The sequence below is a fragment of the Parambassis ranga genome, chromosome 21 (assembly GCF_900634625.1).
Source record: "Parambassis ranga chromosome 21, fParRan2.1, whole genome shotgun sequence".
Taxonomy (NCBI): Eukaryota; Metazoa; Chordata; class Actinopteri; family Ambassidae; genus Parambassis; species Parambassis ranga.
In genome coordinates this window covers 21630530-21655666 of record NC_041041.1, presented here as the reverse complement: position 1 = coordinate 21655666, position 25137 = coordinate 21630530, and the positions used below count along the sequence as shown (strand labels likewise).

General features: G+C 41.4%; 1 protein-coding gene across 1 annotated transcript in view; it reads left to right on the top strand.

Moving 5' to 3' along the window:
• Positions 1 to 25137, top strand: part of epha6 (eph receptor A6) — a 163601-nt gene that overhangs the window by 8033 nt on the left and 130431 nt on the right. The window contains exon 2 of the mRNA XM_028393127.1: positions 910 to 974. Within this exon, the coding sequence (XP_028248928.1) occupies positions 910 to 974 (65 nt within the window). The remainder of the gene's footprint in view (positions 1 to 909; positions 975 to 25137) is intronic.

Here is a 25137-nt window from a genome sequence, read left to right as displayed (position 1 = left end):
TTGGTGTACCTACTTCATGATGCAGTGTATCTACACTTAATTAGGACACACTGTAACTGTATTGTACATACTGTGCATTTGGCACATTTGACAAGGTGACTGAAGAGGCTGCATGTAATATTTATGGATTTTGAAAATGCATTTCTTTCTGCTGCCTATTCCCCACTGTTGTCACATGTGTGTGTAAAACATGTTTTTTTTATTTACCAACGTTCTGCTGGCATCACACCAAAGGTAAATTCAAGAAACCATGACTGCTCCTTTTCTCTGTAAAACCACTTGTCCCTGGGAGAAACACTGAATTATTAAACCTGCGGTCCTGGAGTACAAGACAAAATATTGACAAGAATCACAATGTCACATGCCCCCTAGTGAAATCACATTTTTTTGACATTGCTTGGAAAGTTAAAGTCAAGTGACAGCGGTTAATATAATTCTGCACCAAAACTGATAACTCTGGTTTTCATTTAAATGCATCATGCTAAGAAAAAAAAAGAATATTTGGCAAAACTCTTATTAACATGTGCACAAGAAAGGATGATTGTGTCTGGTGAGGAGTTTCACCCATAGGCAGCAGGAGAGCATATTGTTGTGAGTGAGAATGAGGCGAACCTGCGGATAGCAGAGGAGGGAATGGACTGTTGACAGCAATCTGACTGCAATCCATCAGTTCTTAAATTGTGTTGCAAGTGGCAAAAAATGTTGCTCCCACGGTGTGTGTGTGTGTGTGTGTGTGTGCCGCTACACTCATAAATATTCATCCAAGAAACTCATTTTTGTTAATATAAGAAATGTCTAGATGAACATGTTTATGAGTGATATTTCAATTTCCAGAGTGAAAATAGGACTTTCTCTGTGTTGTCAGGTTGCTAATGGTTGTATTTTCTCTTCTTTTTATTCCAATTTCAGTTGTGCTGCTGGATACGACATCTGTGCTTGGAGAGCTCGGATGGAAGACATATCCTATAAATGGGGTAAGGAGGGCAAATCTGCTGCCGATTATTGAATTTGGTCGATTATCTCAGCAAAATGCATGACCACTGCTGCATCAATAAGATGAATTACATGATGTTAGCAGGTCAGAGTGGGTACCAGGGATCTTTTTCATATTCACATTTTCTTTGTCTTCTCTTTCTCCCCTGTATAATTCCTTCTTGTGGCACTTTAGGGTCACATATTTCTCTTATATTAGCACATGCTTAAAAAACGACTCTGCCTATTAGCTGGATCCTAATTATCCATAACTGTATCTAGTTTCATTGTCAGTATATATCATCCCTGCAATCTTCAGGATAAAATGGAAAAGCTGAGGCAAACAATATCCATAGTGCAAAAACTTAGTGTTAAAGTTTCCTTTTAATCTCTTGTTTCTTCTCACTTTGGGGGGAAACAATGACTGCATGTACTGTACCTTATTCTGTATTCTTGTTAGCTGGCTACCTAAAAGGAATATTCCCATTTTTTTTCTGTCTGTTAGTGCTTCAGGCTCCACAGTGCTGACTTGTCCAACTCAAAGTCAGAACTTTTGGACACAGGGGCGAGGGCCAAACAGAAGGTGCTTATATATTGGCATCATAAATGTGCTGACAACAAACTGTGACTTCCTTAGATCAAAACCTTCATGTAGCATCAAAAGCTTTGCCCGTTCTGTGCTGTCAGAATGCCTGAAAGATTGATTGAGAATGTTTTCTTTCTTCATTCAGATGTGCGATTCTGGTCTTTTCTCAAATCTCCAATTAAAAAATGGAGGCTTACTAAAGGATCTAAAGTCTAACCACTGACCTTATTCAGTTCTTGTTACAGTTTTGTCCCAAGTAACAAGGTTAGCCTAGATTTTGCAGAACAATAAAGTGAAAAAAAACAGCTAAAAGGAAAAAAGAAAGCAAATACATATTTTTTTTTAAATGTAGTGGAGAGTGGAAAAAAGATGAAGATTAAGATGAACTTTTTTAATCCCAGTAATGAAATGTGGTTGTTATAGCAGCACGTATAGCAAGCGCACCTGAGATGATGCATTGATGAAATGTGTACATCTTCATAATTGTTTGTTTTTGTTATTAATTTTTATATTTTATGTTATTATTATTGTAATTTTTATTTTTTTTAAGATTAGCACAAATTCCTCTGGTGATCAGAACAGTAGCGTGTGGTAAAGAATAATATCATTCTTTCAGTCCTTTAAGTTTAATGATTTGAAGGCTGTAGGTCTCTGTATCCTCCCCTATGGCCCTTGGTGACCCATATCAGGGTTATAGAGGTGATTACATCATGTAGGTCGGGGTGACAGCAGCCCACAGCGTTAAGAGGCAGGAGGGAGGGAGGCTGCTGCCTCCATGATTAAGCTGTCAGTCCTCTCCCCTCCTCACTCATCCTCGATCCACAGATTTACCATTAATATTTAAGGCATGGAGGTGAGAGGGCCTGAGGGAAGGTGTGAAGATCTGTGGAGGTAAAATAGTTTAAATCCCCCTCACTACCCACAAGCCAGCAAGAGCAAGTCAATCTCCACCATATTAGACACAGGCTGGTATCAGGCCGATACAGCAGCACACCATGTAGCTGCCTATCAGAGTCACACACTGGTTCTAGTTCCGGATATAAACTGCTGTCAGTCAGTCCTCCCCAATGCACAACTTAAAATAATTTCATATGCAGTAACTGCTCCAAAATGATTATAAGATGATGAGTTTGCTTGGAATATGGTCAGTCATATGATGAGGAATTGCAGGTAAAGTGAGAAGAGATATTTATGGAGCCATTTTTTATTTATATATTAAAAACCTGTAAATAACAAGAACAAGCTGAAGTACTGCTGGTCTGCTAGCACTTAAGCGCTGTAGCAATTTTGGCAAATTGACACCATAAAAAGTAGGCTGCATTAGTTCCTATTTGCACTGCCCCCATGGTGTCAAGACAGCTATTGCTGGAATAAAGATATTCTGAAAACCACTGAAACATACCATCATACCAGACCTTCAGCAGACTAGCAACTTGCTATCTGTTTTACACAAAACTCCCACATTAGTGAGCTAACTTTTGACTGTTAGCTGACTGATGACTTGTCATCCTCTCTAACATGACTGTGCTCACTGGTAGAAGCACACTGTGCTAGTAGATAGCCACAGTAACCATGTCATATTCTCACGACGGCATTTTGTGGTTGTTGTGGGTGAGAATGGTTGTAATTGACTCAGTGTGTTACAGCTACTGCTGCTTTGACTGTTGACTCTGTTTTAAAGATGAACAGATGTACTAACCAGGAGTATTGAATGTTTAACCCCAACCATGGCGAAACACTGCACAGTGCCAGGGGGCTCAAACTCCTGACTGACATTGATACCCAAAGCCTGTGTACCACATCCTAATGTGGACATTTGCAACTGTATTGGACCTACAACAACATGAATCATGTTGACATGATCATACGTGTTGGCCATCCACAGCCTTCAGTGCCAAGGTGCCCTTTGCTTATTTACGTGATCCGCTTGGAAAGCAACAAGAACTGTCTTAAGAGGCCTGCAAGGGGACTCTGTCCATGAAGGTGTGTTGTTGTGTTTGTTAATAACTTCAATGGCGGAATACACATCCTGTCAACTTTTACTCATCAAATCTGTGCATATAGATGGTTTGTTACTCATGTCTTTCAAGGACTCTGAAAACATTTTTTTTCTCCTTTAAACTCAATAAACATGTGTGTGTGAGGCTACAAAAGACATTTAAACTGTTCAGGTTTGTGGTAAAGACGTGTGTCTTATTTTCAGTGTTTCTCTCCATGTCCTGAAATGCTGAATAGCGAGGTGTCAGAGGGGTAAATGAAAGAGAGAGACAGAGAGTGGAGAGAGGGGAAAGAAGGTGGATTTTGGCGTCTGCATACAGCCTCAATAAGCTCCACTCAGAATGGGCAGACACGGTGCTGAAATATGCATGAGTCATTTCCCAGTGGTGGGTGGTGGTGTGGTGAGGGGAGCCGTACCAGTGAGTGGAGCCGCTTATTTATTAAATTACATGAAACAGATTTAAGGGATTAAGAATGCCTAATGTTGCCTTTTGTTTTCACTCTTTGACGTTATAATACAGAGGAGAAAAGGCAGGTCTGAACACCACGATATGATAGTTGTCCATCATAAACAGAGGGAGTAATCCTATTTTCATCTATTGTCAGAGATCCCAAGCAGCCAATAAGTCACATCTACTGGGGGCGTATAAACAGTGTTATGTAAGTGGGGAGCCGGCACATTGGTTTACTGCAGCCGGAACGCTGTTCAGTCAGATATTAGGCTGTGCAACCTCCATACCTCACAAGTGTTAAGCTCAGAGCAAGACATTTGTCTCACAGGATGTGTGTATTTGTATTACTCATGTTGTGTGGATATAAATCCTGTTTACACCATCACATTGTGTAAATGGTACACATGTTGTAGTGTTTGAAAACTATCATTTTAAGTGTGTTTATTTACATCGAGCTGCAAGCTGGTAGTAATATAAAGCCTAACACCACATTTGCTGGACAGATGTCTGCATAAATATAATAATCACAGATATGTTTATGTGTGGATGGACTGTGTGCATACAGGCTGGGGCTGTTTCAATGCATGGTTTAAGATATAAAACCGTCAGCATAACTGCCATAGGAAATGGTTTGTAAAAAAGAAAAAGAGCATTCATAGGTGACTGGATCAGGAAGTTTCAATCAAGCATGTCATCAAAGTTTATATGAGAAAACACAGCAATGCTAGCAAGTAAAAGTTACGGTAGCATGTGTGTAGAGAATTCAAAATGAGAATAGTTTTAGTTAGTATAGAACTAAAAAAGGGGGAGGTAACTTTGACTGTAGCTGCCAGTCTGTCACTGGATAGCTTTATTGCCTGCCAAAATGAATTTGTGCAGGTTTGTGATCTCACAGATTTCACAATAATACACCTGCCTCACATTTACAATAAAAGAGGAAAGAGGATAGCAGGGTGTCACCAAGGTTGCAGAGAAAATGGCCAAAAAGCTTCTTGCAGAAAGATGTTTATATTATTTTTTTGCTGGATTGTTCGCCTATGGTAGCTTCAATAAGCATTCCCACCCTAGGAGAGTTTCCTCTTATCTGTAATAGTTTGGGTGGTATTGTGTGGCAGTAATATAGAGATTTCGTTATCATTCTCCCTACGCTGTAATCTAAACAAATCAGGTGTCAGTTTTGGGGAAATTGATTTACAAAATGGATTGTTTACATTTAAGCTTTGAGTTTGCTGGAGGTGGGGGGAGTGAATGCGAAGCCCTGTTGGAGAGTGATTAACTTGTAGGAATCAAAATGAATAAGATCACCAAACACAGATTCGAGTGCTTACAGACTCATGAAGCTCTTTGCCTTCCCCCAATCCTAATCCTTAATCTTTTTATTGCAATATTTAACCACAGTAATTGATTGCAAGTTCGAGACCTGAGGCTTATCTCAAAGCGCCTCCCCATCCCTAATACTATTAGCCTCAAGATTGAGCCGGAACAACAGAGAGGAGATGAGAGGAGAAAATCTGTATGTCAGTGTCCTTCATAGCTCAGATAAACTTCTCTAAGGTGTGCTGCTGAGTGATGGCCGGCAGCTCTGCAAGGGAAAAAAATTAAATAATCCAGAATCACTTCGCTTCTCCCCACGGAGGCTCTAATATAAAAAAGGTATGATGATTTAGCACACCAGTGTTCGTCTCGGGGACCTCTGCCATAACCGGGCTTAAGCAGTGCTGGGGGATTCCTTAATTGGCTTGTTTCTTGTCAGGGACACACTGAGGCCAATATCTAATGCACTCCCACTCGGCATCTCACTGACAGCAGAACATATCCTGACAGCTTTTTGGGCCCTCACCATGTGAGGAATACAGTGAAGCAGAGCTCAAAAAAAGAGCAGAAAGGAGGATACAGGAGGGATGCAAAATGTAGGAAGATGGGGAAATATAGGGAGGGAACAGTGAGGAGTTATTAGTGCTATGTGTGCAGGAGCTGATATTAAAAAAAAAAAAAAAACTTGGTTGATAATACTTCCAGCAGATACGACACATGGTATCATTTCAGGAAGCATTGCCCAACATCATCTGAGCAAAAGTCAGTTTTAGGAGGCAACATAGTGGATTTGTCTGTAAATTCTGAGGTTCCAGTCCCCCTTACACTGTGATCTGTTTGGTTTATTATCTGCTGTTAAGTCATTTTTGCAATGAAAAAATATATATCTCATTCGAACTTGAGCAAACTCAAACAATCATCAGTCTGAATTTTGTGTGAAAAATGTGTAGGTTATTAACCTGTGCTGTGTTCTCATAATAAAAACATCATTACCACAATAACTGTGAGGGTGAAAGTCCTTGGGTCACAAATACTACTAGCATGTGTAACCAAGCATGTTTGCAGAAAAAATAATTGCATCTTCAGATGTCTCTAAATTATATTTCTTAGACTAGACCCTGAACCAAGTGCTGACCATTTACCTGTTAAAAAGAAAAACACTGGCACTGCAATGTAAGGGTAAAAGCAAGGTGTGTTCTTTAATGTGTGTTTGGTTTAAGCTGAGCCAACAAATGCAGGAAACAGTACAGCAAGATGTTATGTAGCTAGACATGCCACTATTTGTTCATGCATTAGTGTAGACAAGCAGATACTTGTACTTTACCTCTGACATATATGTCAACACAGACTGTACATGAGGCGGACATCAATGTCTCCTCATAAACCGTTGCACATGTTCTAGAAAACCAGAATTCTCAGTGCTCAGTTTAAAGGAAAGACCCATTATTACCTGCATCTGAATGGTACAATACTGTAGGTACTGAAAATTGCCAGGTATCTGTGAAAAGACATCAGAGAATTGAACAGAAATACATTTACCATCATCATCATCATCCAAACAGACTAGAGACAGAGTATAAGGACACCTATGTGTCCACAGCTGCCTGTAAGGGAGTATAATTGAGGCCACAGCCAGACATAAAACATGGCTTTGTGGGCTTTGTACTGTACAGTGCAGTCTCTTTAAGGATGAATTGGTTCTTTCATGTTAAAAGAACTCTTGAATGACTGTCTGACTTTTCATTATGATAGCCTACTTCATAATAATTTCCTCTGTGTTTTTTTATACATTCTATACAGAAGCAAATAGCAGGGATTGGAGTCTTTACTAATCTCCCTGCACAAGTGCAGCCACTTTGTCATTGTGTGTGAATGTGAGCGTCGCTTTTCTTGATAAATTGTTCATACTCCAGCCATTAAGGTTGTTTTGTTGGAGACAAAAGTAAGTTTGAAGTAGTTTGGATGAGCAGTTGTCATATTTTTGGTAGAAGTTATCTTCTTTTAAGCCATTTATATAAGTGTGTCATCAGTGCATATTACTCCAATAAAACAGGCACTGTTTGAATGAGAACAGCACAAGTAAAATCTAAAGTGATTCAGTCAGTCAGATTGGAATTTTGGAAATTAGGAAAACACTTTTAAAAAAGTTGACTGCTGATGTACACTTACATCAACACACTAATATGTACACATGACAGTTTCACACATATACTGTATATCACACTTCCTTGTACAAACGTGAAAAAGAATTAAAAAGTGTATCCAGGTGCACAGGTGTTACACACACTAATGTGCAAACCAAAAGAACAGCTAGGTGGCCCAGTTAGAGGAATCCTGCCCAAGGTCATAGTGCTTTATCTCTAGTGGGCTGTTTACTCCTGTCTGTTTCACTTGACTTGCATCAGAAAATACATTACAGTGACAATGATGCATTTCTGCTGTATTCCAAAGCTGAACCTCAGCTCTGCTCCTCTCCAGCTCTGCTCTTTACTGCAGTGCCAGGAGGCTGAGCACAGCCGCAGAAAGACTTCATATAGCTTGGTCACACCAGACAAACGCCTGGCTAACATGGGCAGGACTAGAAATTTGACTAGGTTTGAGACTTTAGATGTTCCACCATCATGATCATGGTTGTGTCATTAGGCAAGTGATGTGGATTTGCAGATGCCTTTTATCTTGTATTAAAGCTATTTAAAGTATTTTTTTGTGAAAATATTTTAGTGCCTTTAAGCCTTGACAAGCTTCATGTACCTAATCCTGCTAAATGGCATACTGCTTTTATAATATGTCTGACATTTTAAGCAGAACAAAATAGCGCAAATGGGAAATCTGTCTCCTATTCATTGTCTTTGGAGTATTATAGGTCTGTATCCACATTTTCATATATCTTTCTTCTACACTGATAGGAAATCAACTTTTAAGACACTAACAATTTAAATTGAGTATCAGGAAACGATCTTCCTCTAGGAAGAGAGGCTGACTCTTTCTATCAACTGTTGAACATCTTTGTCTCCCAGATTATGTGTGCTTGATTGAAACAGGATTTTTCTTTGGGGTTGTCTATATAGTCTTGTAATAGCTTTGTGCCTAGCAGAGCAATCGCAGTGCTCCATCAAAGTCTGACACATCCATTTGTCACACACTCTGTGGTCAGATAGAAAACCAAGGGAAGACTCACACACATAAGCAACAATCACACACACAGAGACACTGAGATATATTGTGCCTTAGTCCATAGTACATATGGTGTTATCATATTTGGATGTCAGTGACAAAAAAAAATCCATCTTCACCTGTTGTGTTGTTTGGACATGCTGGTCTTGCCACAATCTGCTGAAGAAAAAGCAACCTGACACTTTCAAATAGAAAAGAAAATCAACACAAAGCTGACATTTTATACTGATCAACTGAGTCGATAGTGGCAAGCTAAGGCAGAGAACGTGACAGCCCGCTACAACACAGCATGTAGATTTGGTGAATGTTTCATGTTTACACACACTTAACCACAATGGTTTCAAGTAGAGAGGAGGTGCCCTGCACTACCCAGTGGCATAAATGAAACTTTTTTTTAGAAAAGTTTAGAAAAGGTATTTTACATGCTGTTAACAGCATGTAGGATGACAAATGGGCATAAAAGCCTTAACCACATAAAGCACTCATATGTACCCTGCCATAGCATAGGATGTACATATGAAGAAAGTGTATTTAAATTGCTGAAAATCTGGGCACTGGCTAATTTCACAGTGAACAGCAGTTTGACAGGTTTCACAAGAACCCTTCAATTACTAACATAAGTGCAATAACATCGTTGGTAAGTTCAAATCTCCAGTATGCACTTATATTTTTCATTTTTATAACTAGAACATTAATCAGTTGGGACCACAAGCCCAAGTTGATGACATGGTTTACTATTAAACTTTGTTGATTACATGTACAACTGAAGGTCATGTATCCTTTCAAGTGGAAAATGATATGAAAATAAGTTTCCTTACATATTTCCACAAACATCCAAAAGGGCAGTTTGTTTCCTTGTGTGCTATGGAAGTGTGTACAACTGTACTGACCTATAATAAACTAACCTAAAACTATATGCTTATTTTGGATGTGGTAGTAAGAAGTTGTAATAAGTTGACTTCCTTAACACCGCTATTTCTCTGGTTTAGGATGGGTAGCAAGCTATCATTTAAACAGAAGCTTGAATTCTCAGCTGATTCAGTCTCACTAAAAGTCATCACTCATCTACCAGGGTCCCTCAATCCCATCTCAAACTAGTAGTGGTGGTTGATGGATAGGAGGTCTGCCGGTTGTTGCTAAAAAAATACAGGGACATAAGATTGATCACAGCATTGCTGGAGAAAACCTTCTCACTTGCTCCCTGGGTATCAATACAGTAAACCCCAAACAATGGTGAAATCCCATTTGTCAGCAAGACTTCCAAAACCCAGTCTGCTCCAAAAGTTGATCAGTTTTGTCACACAATCCATATTGCTATTAAATAAATCAATAAATAATCTACTTTTGTAAATCAGTCCTTTCAATTAAACATCTTTTTTTTCTAAACTTCAAGTTCATTGTAAATGTATGGTTTTGTTTTCTTAGAACTGTGAAAGAAAAAAGAAGAAGACAATGCTATTTGACAAAAATGAATCTGCAGGAGCTCCTCAGTCTCTCTTCCCTGTCTGTACTACAAGAACAGGAAAGTGAATGGGGAAACATCACAGTCTGTTCTCTGGGCTAGAACAGGATTCAAATCATTTATTGTCACGTGCACAGTAAGGAAACAGGTTTTCCTGTATAATGACATTCTTACTTTGCTGTCCACACTGAATTAAAGATTGAGGTATACAAATATAATCATTTAACAAAATAAGCAATTGAGAAGAGCATGCAAAAAGTCAAGTCAACATAAGATTACTAATAGGGGCATTTGGGGTCAGAGGACAGTTCTGGTTTGAGGGATACAGTTTCATTGGAGATGGATGTTTAGTCTGGTAAGGGCTCTAAAATGCACTTAACATTTTATACAAATTCTGAGCATGCTGAAAGCCATAACCATCACCGCACACTTTCTCCGGCCATCTCCATGCTGCTCTCTCTCTCTCCTAATTGATCGAGCCAGCCAGACAATCCCGTACAGTCTGCACTTATTTCCAGTCAGGCTTGTTTAAGCCCTACAGACTGGAGTCAGATGGCTTTGCAAAGGGAATATGTCTCCTACTGTTACCAGAAACACACTGGTTAGAGACGGCAACATGTTAAATTAAAATGCAAGGCAAACATAACAATTTTCTGAAAATGTCTAATGCACCTTTGTCCAATTGACATCTAATTTACAGTAGACAACTTACTGTATAAACCCAGACATTGGTTCTGTATCATTTTTCTTAGCATTGCCTTTACACACAACCTTTGGCTAAAGCCATAAAGTTGTCAATCAATAAATGTACACCAATCTAAGAGACCCTGCAGCGATCCAACAGAGGCCAGTAATGACCCAGTCAGGAGTAATTCCATACACATCAGACCTGTGATAGACTGGCCTCTCGCTTGAGCTCGAAACTTGAGCTTGAAAATACACTGGTGTTCAAAGGAAGTACATCGTCCTTTAAACTGGTAATTGTTGTCCCAGGAATTTGGCAATATTTCTTATAGATTGCATTAGAGAAGATTAGCACAAACAGATGGTGGTGTAGTATTGATCAGCTACATTAACACAAGCAGAGTGGCAGTCACTGTTAACAGAAAGAGAGCTTTCCATTTACACTGTAAACTTGATGTTTATGTTTATTCTTCCCCATATCTGTGATTAAATATGTTTCTGGTTGTCATTAATGTAACATATTATTGCATAAAAAAAGATTTTCTTGTTGTGTGTGAGTGTGTTTGAGAGTCTGTGCTAATAGGTGAATGTGAAGCACTGTATGCCCCTTTGAGTGCCACTCAGGTAGAAAAGCTAAGTTTATTTATATAGCAGTCACAAAGTGCTCAAACGCCACTGTTGTGTCACAACACAGACAACTGCGACTGGGACTGGTAAAGCTACAGAGTGCCCCTCCTCTGAACAGCTCACTGGGTACTTTGGTAAGCTGCTCGCCATTCTCACAGCAGAATGTGTATTAGCAGTACTGTGTTTCACAATGCAGCTGCAGTAATTATGAGATCTTTATAGGTTTATAGCATAGTTTTTTTCAGCCTACGTAAAGGAGGCTACAAATGTGGACAAGTCAACATCAGACAGGTGTAGGAAATGATGACAAGCACATTCATACATATGACATTTATTAGTAAGCTTTATGAATAACTACTTTGTCATAAGTAGCTTGATTTTTAAGGTTAGCAGGGCTCCAATTCTCAAGTCAGCATTTTAGCATGACTCAGTTACAACAATTAATAGGGTTATGAACAACCATATTACCCATGAATTACTTTGGGGAACCCACTCACTACTCCTCTTTACCTGCTGAGAAGCATTTGTGATTGTTGGTTATACCACGGCACACCATAGATTAAGGTTTGTTTACCCTAACTCTGTTTATAAAAACATAGCACAACTTAAAATGAAACGTGCTTGTTGGTAGGATTCCCTCCTTTTCTTCTGGGGTCTGTCTTGCGATTGTGACTCATCTTATTGATACGTACTTATTCGAGAGGATGGTGAAAGAAATCTTTGCTTTCAGTATCTGCTGAGACGACTAAAGACGACTTCCAGATCATTACCATTGCTGGTAATTGTGCTGTAATCGTTATCAGAACAATGAGACTTCCAGTTCAGCTTATTTTGGCTCTATAATGAGACCTGTTAATAGTATAATTGATGCACATCTTGTGCTGTAGTAGATATATTCGCAATAGGCATAGCTTCACACTGAATAACTGGTTATACATATACAGACATATACAGTAATTTCAATATCATACACATATAAAGAAAATAAATATGTGCATTCTGGCATTTTTTTATGCGCAACTTTGTCTTTAAATTCAGCTGTTGCTGAAAGCTGTTGGGCTTATATACAATTATGAAATAATATGAATGTGAAAAAAAATACACTAAAACTGTAGCATATAGAAACAGTTAACCCTATCAATAACATGAATGTTTCACAAAGCTAAAGTTGTAATATTTGTGATATTTATTATTGTTTCTTTGTTTAATTTAACTAGCTTTTGTAATACACTTCCATGTTTACCAAAATAGAGCTTATTTATCTGAGCTTGACCCAGTGGAGCCGTCTCTTCAACATATTCAATATTCAACATCATTATAGATCAACAATATTGATATTACAGTGTGTGTGTGTGTGTGTGTGTGTGTGGCAATTAGGGCTATTCTTAAAAGTGACTTAAATCTGAACTTTTTTCCTGGGAAAAAAAAACAGGTAAAATTCCGAGACTCTTTTTCTAGTGTGACTGTTTCCTCCGGTTCTTTCTTTGCTTCGTTCTCTAATTCTTTTCCAGTATGGCTGTGTGATGTTGGTTAGGGTTAGGGTTAGGGTTACGTTCTCAGAAACCTCTGAAAGGAGCTGTCTGTTATTGTTTATTTTGGCTTTCTTTTTTGACCTTTTTTTCTCTTGTGCTACTTTTCCTTCTGCAACTTCTTTTCAGCCCTTTTTCTCTGCTTTTCAGACACTAGGTTCTCTTAGTAGTCTCGTCTCCTCTTCTGTGTGTGTTCTTCCAGGGCAAGGAGTTTGGTTTTTGCATCCTCCTCTGTTTGCACGATCTGGCTTTCCTTCTCTTTGAGTCGGTCTAAGAGCCTCATTTGAAACATAGACATTTTCAAGTCCAACTTACTGTTGTTGTATTTGAGGTTCATCAGTTGCATTACTTTGGTCATGCTTTAGTTCCAGGAGTCATTTTCTTCTGACAGTGAACACTCTTGATCACATTTTCTAGTTTGCTTCGCAGAGTGCAGATTTCAGTGTCCAAATCCTTACAATTTGTCTGTAAGTCTGTGAACAAGACAGTGTCTTGAAGGCGTCCAGTTCTTCCACAGTCTTTCTGAGGTGTTCATTTTCAGATGTGGCCTGTTCGTACTTTGCCTTCAAAATATTCCAACCAAATTTGAAGTATTCATATTTTCCAATCCACACAAACAGTCAAAGGTTTGAACACACCTTCTCATTCAAATTCCTTGTCTTCTTAATGTATAGACACTTCAGAGAGTTCTAGAAGTAGATCCATTGGTCAACCTGCTGCAAAGAAACCACTACTGAGGAAGAGCATCGCAAACTGTTTGGGTCAATAAACACAGGGAATGGACATTAGACCAGTGGAAATCTGCACTTTGGTCTGAAGAGTCCAAATGTGAGGATTGTGGTTCCACCATGTCCTTTCAGAATCAGGAACAGTGAGCAGATGGTGTCTACATTATGTAGTTCCCACTGTGAAGCATTGGAGGAGGAGGTGTGATGGTGCTATGCTGGAGATACTGTTGGTGATTCATTCAAAATTCAAGCCACACTTCACCAGCATGGCTACCACAGTATTCTGCATGACATGGCATCTGGGTGAGCGGGAATGAGTTGGAACACAGAGTAAAGGCAAAGCAGGCAACAAGACTGTTCCAGGTGAAGCTGATTGTACGGAGCCCCTCTGATGACATGGTAAAATAATAAATAAATCGTGGCCATGAAATATGCATAATGTGCACATAAAATACTACTTCGTTCCCACGAAATAGTAATTCGTGGCTACGAAATAGTATTGTTATTGACTGGGCACATGGGAGCGGGCTGCCCTAGGTAGGGGAGCACCCTTCCCAGGTAGGGGAGCGTCCCTCTCCCTGTCCATCGTGTCGCTTTTATTCCTCTAATGGAATTATTGCTTCCTGGTGCCCGGGGAGGCATGCGTCTTGGCTGGGCACCCCGCTCCCCTGTGCTCTTGGAGCTCCACTGTGCTCCAGCACATTCCCCAGAGAGGGACGCTCTACCTGCTGCCTGGAAAGCCGCACCACTTAAGTTAAGAGGAATTCAAGAGGCAACTTTACGCTAAAAACGTAGTGATTTATGCTGGTCCCGCTGGTGCGACTAATAGTCCGGTGCAACTTATCTATGGTTTTTTTCTTCTTCATTATGCATTTTTTTGGCTGGTGCGACGTATAATCCGGTGCGACCTATAGTCTGGAAAATAAAAATAAATCATCAATCAATAAATAAATAAAGATGTATTTATTTTTTTTACCATGTTATTGTCAGGAGTTGCAGACGGACTCAAGCGCAAGACGGGAGACAGGCACAGGGTTAAATTAAAAAAAAAAATAAAGTATTTACTAAGCCCGGATTCTGAGGAAATACAGTTCTCAAGCACAAAAGATCTCAGGGTAAAAACACAAGCGCGGCAGGAGGGGAAAAAAAACACACAGCAGGTTGAGTCACCACGGCTCTCAAAAGTCAAACTCAGTTAAGTCTCAATGGTTCTCAAAAACACACTAGGCAAACAAAGGACAAAAATACTAAGGCTCCGTAAGATGTTACTCAGGCTACTGAAGAACAGGACGGCTGGTAGTCAGGTAATGGACGAGACAAACTGGCACCAAGTGAGGGGAAGACGTAGACTATATACACAGGGATCAGGGCAGACAAGGGGGCACAGGTGAGACACATTAGGGAGGAGCAGGTGATCACCAGGAGAAGGGGAGAAAGGGGAGAACACGAGGAGGGGGCAGTCAAGACACCTGAAATGAGAGGGGAGTCAGTGATTTCAAAATAAGGCCGGAACTAAAGCAAGAAACACATAATCAAACAAAATAAAAAACAACCGCCCTTGCTTTATGCTGGAACCCTGACAGTTATCAAAGGGGCACCGTATGATTGAGAAAATGAAGGAGTTTGCAAAGCTGTCAGAAGAATCTAAAATATAAAAACAAATTCTAGTTTGTTCAACACTTTTAGTTGACTGCATAATTCAATGTGTTCCAGGAACTAGATTTTGAAAAGCCTTCCAGTTAATGAAGGTCTGAATATACATAAACAATACGCATGGGTAAAAGAGGAAAACATGTCAGTGCCCGTCCCAGCAGAAGACAGGTTGGGTTTTCAGTGTTGGAGGGGTCGGTCGTCCCTCTTTGTCCTGACGACAGTGCTCCCAGCACTTCTATGTTTGGGTCTTCTGGTGGTTATGTAGCTACAGCTCGCTTCATATTGTCCTAGTGTGTTGAGACACAAAACCCGTGTGCTGGTTTAGCAGCTAACCACTGCTGTTTCACTGACCAATCATTAGGAAAACAAAGCCAACGCAGACAAAAGAGACACAATGACTGCAAGCCTGAAAACCCGAGAGAACACAAGAACAAGGGGTAGAGGCCACAAACACACACGTACTTACAGTACTTACGCGTGCATGTACTTACAGTATGTGTGCAAATGCAAAGAATCACTCACACATCTCTGTGAAGTATTATGAAGTAGTATGAACCAGACTAAAGCTGGATCCATACTCCGCGAGACAAAGAGCGGAGAACGCGCTCCACGGGTGGTAAGAGATAAAAAAAAAGGTCTTTTCCGCACGAAGGTACCATACTCCGCGAGACATGTGTGTGCGCCCACTGCAGCGCACGTCAGACACCAAACAGGAACAACATCACACACAGCCCACCTCCAGTGTTTGCGAACAGAGGAAGGTACAGCAGCTGACATTATGGATTTTGCAGCTTTGACCGCCCGCTGTTCCGCACAGCCTTGAAAGACAAAGTTTGGCCCGGACCCTGTGCACAAGAGTGCGGAACAGCGGGCGGTCAGAGACAAAAAATGACGTCATTTTGTGGGCGTAACGTCTGCAAGGGGGAAAAAGTTCTTTGTCTCGCGGAGTATGGATCCAGCTTGATCAGAACAGAGGAGAGGTAAGAGGATAAGAGAGGGATTTGAGGGGACAGGGAACTGCTCAGTGTCCCCCGGCAATGTAGATCTATGGCGGCATAGCTATGCTAAAAGTTAAAAATGTATCAGCCCTATGACACATGTATATGCAAATGTATGTCCAGAAGCGTGTCTTGGTATTGGCGCTTGGAAATCCAACTCAAATCCACAGACTAATTCTTTGTGTAGAATAGAAAATGAATTAGGATAGCAGGCCAGAATATTCCCAGCGTAAACTTTTTTTTTTTTCATGTTTGGACATTACATTGTTGTTTCTTGGCCTGACTGATGGGATCCTTCTGTGAAAGTAGTCAGATTTTGCATCTTAATGTGGAATGAAAGTCCTTTTATTACTTCATATTCCTGCCTTATTTGAATGTTCCTCCTCTAGGAATTCCACCATGAATATGCAAAAATGTATCCACAAGCACACACCCACACACACTAAAGTCAAAAATAACACAATCTTCTCCACATACACTATATTTCCAAAAGTATTCACTCACCAATCCAAATAATTTAATTCAGGCGTTCCAATCACTTCCATGGCCACAGGTGTATAAAAGCACCTAGGCATGCAGACTGTTTCTACAAACATTTGTGAAAGACTGGGCCGCTCTCAGTGAATTCTAAGTCCAGTTGTGAAATTTCCTCACTACTAAATATTATACAGTGAACTGTCAGTGCTATTATAGCTAAGTGAAAGCGATTGGGGACAACAGCAATTCAGCCAGTGGATGCTAAGGAGCAGAGTGAATTGCTACAGACCCCAAACTTTATGTGGCCTTCAGAATTGTTCAAGGACAGTACTTGGAGTGCTTCATGAAATGGGTTTCCATGGCCGAGCAGCTGCATCCAAGCCATACATCACCAAGTGCAATGCACATATTTGCACAATGCAAATGCAGTGGTGTAAAGTATGCCACCACTGGGCTATAGAGCAGTGGAGACACGTTCTCTGGAGTGAGGAATCATGCTTCTCCATCTGGCAATCTGATGGATGAGTCTGGGTTTGGTGGATGCCAGGAGAACAGTACTTATCTGACTGCATTGTGCCAAGTGTGAGGTTTGGTGAAGGGTGGATTACGGTGTGGGGTTGTTGTTCAGGAGCTTGGCTTGGCCCCTTAGTTCCAGTGAAAAGAATTCTAAGTGCTTCATCATACCGAGAGATTTTGTACAATTGGTGGTTGTTCTGTCCCTCTCCTGACAGTTCTCTTCCACCCCCAGCTCTTTTACAAGTTGCATTCAGAGTATAAGTTCTGTCCGCTGCATGTTCATGGAACACATGCTCTCAGCTGAAACTCAGACCTCACCTGGCAACAAGAAGTTATATTTTCTGATTGGCCGATATGTTGCTAATTCCAAACACTGGTACAAATGCACAGAAGTCTGCCTTTGACTCATCTATAGGATAGGCTATAGGAATTTTTGTGTGCCGAAGTTAATCAATTCTCTTCTTGAGAAATGTGTGGTGTGTAAGCGTGTAAACATGTTGAAATGTGTGTGCCAGCGCTCTCAAGTCTCACACTCAATGCATAAGACTTGAGAGCCTTGGCACAAAGCAAGGTCCTTAAAGACATGGATGAGCGAGTTTGGTGTGGAAGAACTTGACTGGCCTGCACCTTAACCCGATAGAACACTTTTGGGCCAGGCCTTTAAATCCAACATCAGTGTCTGACCTCACAAATGCGCTTCTGGAAGAATGGTCAAAAATTTCCAGAAACCCATTTATGAACCCAGAAGAGTTTAACCAATGTCATATTAAACCCTATGGATTAAGAATGGGATGTCACTAAAGTTCATATGCGCAGATGAGCGACTACTTTTGGCAATATATAGTTTCTTTCTCTCCTATCTTTATTCCCTCTCTCTCTCTCTCTTTCTCTCTGTCTGTCTCTCTCTCTCTCTGTCTTGCTGACAGCCTTTCTTAACAAATCAGCAGACTGTGAAAACAGGCAAGAGCCGATGTGTGTGTGTTTCATCCTGCAGAGGGAGGATAGTATAATTAGGTAAATAAAACATTGAAATGGAAGCAATATTTATTATGTTACCCCAGATGACACAGATTTTATTACTTCTATTTAAGCAGTGTTTGCTGCCTTTAGGTATAATCTGATGTTATGACAATAGTCATATGTTCTGTGTGTGTGTGTGAGTGTTCTCCCTCCCCGCCAACAGGGGGGAGCATTCTATTGGTTTTACAGCTGGATGACGTGGAGCTCGAGGATTGGAGGACACAGATGGGCTCTGAATTTAAAAACCCTCCACATCAGCCACCCGATGCTCTTGCCCTCCGCTCCACATCCCGAGAAGACTGCGTTCGATTTGTGATTATACGTTGGACATTAGATTGTGAATAATATTTTGTGTAATTTAGGTTTGTTGTTTGATTGTCGCTTTACCTAGAGTAATTGAATTTAAGTTATTACTACACACCAGACACATTCGAGTAGGGGTGAGAAGCCGTTTTTGTTTATTCGTTTTCTCCTGTTTTTTTGTTAGGAAGTCAGGGAAGACACCTGTATTTTTGTTTGAATCTCTTTTATTTTGTTTAGGAAAGACAGGAGCTGAGAACCTTAGTTGTTTTGTTTGTTATTTTGGCATTGCTCACCCTGAAGGTTTCTGTTGTCTCGGTTCGTTTATAAATAAATTTATATAAATTCCATTCGTCGTTGATATTTTTTTTCATATACCTTGGGAACTGGAACAGGAGGGAAGAGTCACTTTATGCTACAACTAGGTTTCCCCTAGGCCGGTTGTAACATAAATTGGGGGCTCGTCGATTCTTTTGAAAGCGTGTTGGTGAGTAAAACGTTTGTTATCGGTAAATTAAATTTGGCTCGTTCGTGTTTTGATTCGTGTCGGTAAGTAATTGGCAATTCGTCGTTTTTTTTTTTTGGAATATTGTATTTTTCATATTACTCTGCATAATACTGGTTGACAGTTTTGCTCTGAATATGGAGTTTGATCTAGAGTATTTTGTGAAGAATCCTACAGTCCAGCAGTTGGACAGGTGTAGGAAGGTGGATTTATTAATGATTGCTGCGCGTTTTCAGGTCAGAGTGCCTCAAAACGTTAAAAAGGAGGAACTGAAAGAGCTTTTGCAGGAAAAGCTGGTGGAGGAAGGTCTGTGTGTGTCTGTGCCCTCTGTAGAGGAGGCGGCGAAAGCTGACGTGAGCTCCCGTGACACGGTGCGGCCCAGCCCAACCGCTCCCTCTGGTCCTTATGTTATGACGGCAGAGGAGATGCAGCTAACTCTCAGAATAAAGGAGATTGATTTGAGAAATCGCGAGTTAGAGGTGGAGGCCATGCACCTGAAGGTGAGGGCCTTAGAGCTAGAGCGTCTCCCCTCTGCGACTGCACACCCATCTGCCTCACGACAGGTTCCTCATTCTCCTCATGACACATTTGATGTGAGCAAGAACATTGCTTTAGTGCCACCATTCAGAGAGTCTGAGGTGGACTGTTATTTTAGTGCCTTTGAAAGAATCGCAACCACTCTGAATTGGCCTAAAGAAATGTGGTCCCTACTGGTTCAATGCAAACTTGTAGGTAAAGCACAAGAGGTGTGTACCGCCCTCACGCTTGCACAAAGTCTAGATTATGATATCGTGAAAGCCACTGTGTTGCGGGCCTACGAGCTGGTGCCGGAAGCATACCGGCAAAAATTCAGAAACTGTATAAAAACTGTCACCCAGACTTATGTGGAGTTTGCGCGTGAAAAAGGAGTGCTTTTCGACAAGTGGTGTCACGCCACCGACACTAAAAGTTTTGAACAGCTGCGAGAGTTGGTGCTGCTAGAGGAGTTCAAAAAGTGTCTTCCTGAACGAATAGTTGTGTATCTAAACGAACAAAAGGTCGACACGATTGCTGCAGCTGCTGTTCTGGCTGATGACTTTGAGCTTACTCATAAGAGTTTCTTTGTTCCACCCGTGCGTTGCGAACCCCCGGTCCAGTCTGACTACAAACAACGCTCATCAAAATCCTTTCGGCGCAGCCTGGCTGTGACTGAAAAGTCACACGAATGTTTTTATTGTCATGAGACTGGTCACTTTATTGCAGCCTGTCCTGTACTAAAGAATAGAGAACAAAATAAGAGCAAAAACCCTTCCCCTGTGAGTTTGATCCAAAGTGAGACTCAGATCGCATCAGATCTGTCGGAAACATCAGAGGTTGATGATGATTTTAAACCTTTCGTTTCAAAAGGATTTGTTTCTTTACTTGGCAGCGATGAGGACCGCGTTCCAATCACTATTTTGAGAGACACTGGTGCTAAGCATTCACTGATCCGACGTGGTGTCTTGCCGTTTTCAGAGAAAAGTTACTGCGGTTCTGATTTGTTGGCGTGGGGAATTAAATTAAGTGTGGTGCGCATGCCACTGCACCAAGTTGCGCTCTCCTCCCCTTTGATTTCTGGCACTGTGCGCATTGCTTTGCGAGATCAGTTACCTGTAGCAGGCATTGATATCATTCTTGGAAATGATCTTGCAGGGAAAAAGGTATTTCCTCCCGATCCAGAAGTTGTCGATGACCCAATCGCGGAGAATAATATAAATACTCCGTCGGTGCCAGATGTGCGCTCTATTTTTCCACAGTGCGTCGTGACGCGCGCTCAAGCTCGGAAGCTTGACGTCGTAGACATTTCAGACTCATTTTTGACAGAGTCTGACTCGGCTTACCCCCAGCTTAAAGAACAAACAAAAATTGTGTCTGTGGATGTGGGCATGTTGCCAAATGCAAATGACTTGTGTTTAGATATAGATAAAAATGTACTTATCAATGCTCAACAGTCTGATAAAACATTGTCTGCCTGTTTGTCTGCTGCTAAAGAGAAGAAAGATGTGACACAGTCAGTCATTTACTCATTTGATGCTGGCGTCCTTGTACGAAGATGGATCCCTGTGTCCGGTGATGAAAGTTGTTCTGTCACTCAGATTGTGGTCCCAAAAGACTTCCGTATGCAGGTGTTACATTTAGGCCACGACCATGTCCTTTCTGGTCATTTGGGTGTAAAAAAAACATACCAGCGAATACTCCGCTATTTTTTTTGGCCAGGGTTAAAGTCTGATGTGGTAAAATTTTGCTGTTCCTGTCACGTCTGTCAGATGGCAGGAAAACCTAATCAGGTGATTCCTCGGGCCCCGTTACGTCCCATTCCTGTAATCGGTGAGCCATTCGAACATGTGATTGTTGACTGTGTGGGTCCGTTGCCAAAGACAAAATCCGGTCATCAGTATATCCTCACAATGATGTGCGCTGCCACACGCTTCCCAGAGGCCGTTCCTTTACGCTCGCTACGGGCGAAGTCAGTGATAAGCACACTGATAAAATTCTTCTCTACCTTCGGGTTGCCAAGGCGCATTCAAACAGACCAAGGAACAAACTTCATGTCAAAAGTGTTTGCCCAGGTGATGTCAGAGTTGGCTGTTAAACATAATGTGTCCAGTGCGTATCACCCAGAGAGCCAGGGTGCGCTGGAGAGGTTTCACCAAACACTTAAGTCCATGCTCCGTAAATATTGTCTGGAGTCCAACAAAGAATGGGATGAGGGTTTACCACTATTGGTGTTTGCTATTCGTGAGACGTCTCAGGAGTCTCTTGGTTTCAGTCCGGCTGAATTGGTTTTTGGACACACTGTGCGCGGCCCGCTGAGGCTGTTGAGAGAGAAATGGCTTGCTAACCAGCCGAGCCCTGCGCACAGTGTGCTGGATTATGTTAGTTCCTTCAGAGAACGGTTACACACTGCATGCGAAAAAGCCAAAGAAGCACTCGCTGTCGCTCAGTCCAAAATGAAGGAACATTATGATAAAAAGACGCACAATCGCATTTTTCAGCCAGGAGACACTGTTCTCGTTCTGTTGCCTATTGTGGGGTCCGGCCTTGAGGCCAAATTCTCTGGTCCGTATGAAATTGAGAGAAAAATCAGTGAAACTGATTATGTTGTGAAGACTCCCGACAGGGGAAAGAAGTCTCGTGTATGTCACATAAACATGTTGAAGAGGTATATTCCTCGGGGTGCCGGTGCGCCAACAGCTGCTCCTGTCACGTGCGTCTCCACTGTGGTGCCGCACTCCAGCGAGTCTGATGGTGATGAGCTGCATAAACAGACTGCTGCAGTTCCTAGTCCGCGCTTGGAAAACTCAAAAATTCTGGAAAAGTTGGAAGAACATTTGTTTTATCTACCCCAATCCGCCAGGGATGACATTTGTTGTCTCATTCGTGGACACATGTCCATATTCGGTGACACACCAACACAGACTAATATCATTCAGCATGATGTGGATGTTGCAGATAATCAGCCCATCAAGCAGCACGCGTACCGTGTGAATCCAGTGAAACGCGCCGCTATGAAAAAGGAGGTTGGATATCTTTTAGAAAATGGATTTGCTATCCCAAGCAGCAGCCCGTGGAGCTCGCCTTCACTCCTTGTCCCAAAGCCTGACCAAACGCATCGGTTCTGTACCGATTACCGTAAGGTGAATGCTGTCACAAAGCCTGACTCGTTTCCTCTGCCCCGTGTGGACGACTGTGTCGATAGAGTGGGTTCAGCTAAATATGTGACAAAACTGGATCTATTAAAGGGTTACTGGCAGGTGCCACTCTCTCCCCGTGCCTCTGATATCTCTGCCTTCGTTACTCCTGACCATTTCCTCCAGTACACAGTCATGCCGTTTGGTTTAAGAAACGCTCCGGCTACTTTCCAGCGGCTCATGAACACGCTCCTTGCTGGAGTTGGAAACTGTGAGGCCTATCTCGACGATATTGTTATCTATTCTTTCACATGGTCAGAACATATGAGCACCTTAAGAGAGGTATTTCAGCGCTTAGAGAAGGCATCATTAACGCTGAATTTGGCTAAGTGTGAATTTGGAAAAGCTGAGGTCACCTATCTGGGGAAACAGGTGGGACAAGGGAAAGTACGCCCTCTGTTGGCCAAAGTGCAGGCCATTGTAGATTTTCCGGTGCCAGAAACAAGACGACAGCTCCGCCGGTTTCTGGGCATGTGTGGTTATTACCGGGGATTTTGTAAAAATTTTGCAAGTGTCGTGGCTCCTCTCACTAGCCTAACAAGTCCTTCTTCTCCGTTTGTGTGGAGTGATGTGTGTCAGCAGGCCTTTGTCTCTGCTAAGGCTCTCCTGTGCAGTGCACCTGTGCTGGCTGCTCCCAGTTTCGAGTGTCCTTTTAAACTGGAGGTTGACGCCAGCGCTCACGGAGCAGGCGCTGTACTTTTGCAGGAGGATGAAAAAGGAATCGATCATCCTGTGTGTTTCTTTTCAAAGAAATTCAACAAGTGCCAGCTACACTATAGCACAATAGAAAAGGAAGCATTGGCGTTGCTGTGGGCACTGCAGCATTTTGAAGTTTATGTTGGCTCTACTTCCAAACCAGTTTCTGTGTTTTCAGACCACAACCCACTGGTGTTTCTGTCGCGAATGCGTAACAACAATCAACGTCTCATGCGCTGGTCCCTGCTGTTACAAGATTTTAATATTGTGGTTCACCACATAAAGGGGTCAGAAAATGTTGTGGCCGATACGTTGTCCCGAGTGGGGACATAGGATCAAACATTTCTTGAGGGGAAGAAATGTTTGATCTTAGGTGGGGGGGTGTTATGACAATAGTCATATGTTCTGTGTGTGTGTGTGAGTGTTCTCCCTCCCCGCCAACAGGGGGGAGCATTCTATTGGTTTTACAGCTGGATGACGTGGAGCTCGAGGATTGGAGGACACAGATGGGCTCTGAATTTAAAAACCCTCCACATCAGCCACCCGATGCTCTTGCCCTCCGCTCCACATCCCGAGAAGACTGCGTTCGATTTGTGATTATACGTTGGACATTAGATTGTGAATAATATTTTGTGTAATTTAGGTTTGTTGTTTGATTGTCGCTTTACCTAGAGTAATTGAATTTAAGTTATTACTACACACCAGACACATTCGAGTAGGGGTGAGAAGCCGTTTTTGTTTATTCGTTTTCTCCTGTTTTTTTGTTAGGAAGTCAGGGAAGACACCTGTATTTTTGTTTGAATCTCTTTTATTTTGTTTAGGAAAGACAGGAGCTGAGAACCTTAGTTGTTTTGTTTGTTATTTTGGCATTGCTCACCCTGAAGGTTTCTGTTGTCTCGGTTCGTTTATAAATAAATTTATATAAATTCCATTCGTCGTTGATATTTTTTTTCATATACCTTGGGAACTGGAACAGGAGGGAAGAGTCACTTTATGCTACAACTAGGTTTCCCCTAGGCCGGTTGTAACACTGAAATATTCGTTTTTTCAGGGCTTTTGGTTGGAAATAGTTATTAAATGTTTTGTTTTAGTCTTCGATCTGAATGTTAGGTTTGTTATTTTATTCCAAAATGTGTATTAGGCAACAGAAACTGTTGCTTTGATGAACATCTTGACTCACATTTTATTGACTTTGTTGGTTTCATAATTTTTTTTATTCATCGTCAATACTTGGTGGTGGCATATTGCAGAGCTTCAATCAATTCAATAATGTTTTTCCTACACAGGTTTTTAGTGCGTCAGACCAATAAAACTGATTTTAGTTGAATTGAATTGGGAAAGAACAGTCTGAAATGTCTTTATCATTGACTCCAGTGTTCAGATGAAGTTGACCCTAGTTAGGCCCCCAAATGCTTTTCACTTGTCAGTTTGGAGCGCTGATCTGAGGATACATTCTGAAACAGTTTTTCAAGTTCAAGAGTAAAAGAACATTTTGTAGAATCTCTTATTAAAGAACCATGAAGTTACTCACTGTATGTTTTTGCAATTGTCACCAATAATATCTGTTGAAGGGTCTTCTTTAGTTTAGAATCCAACTCTGACTGTGTGTGTCATGCTTTCCACTACCTGGGTGACCTGTTCTTATCTAAACTGCCTATGGCTGCACCGTTCTAGCTCACCCACCGGCAAAGTCTGTGTGTGTGTTCGTTGCACCGCTGTGTGCAGCCGTCACTGTG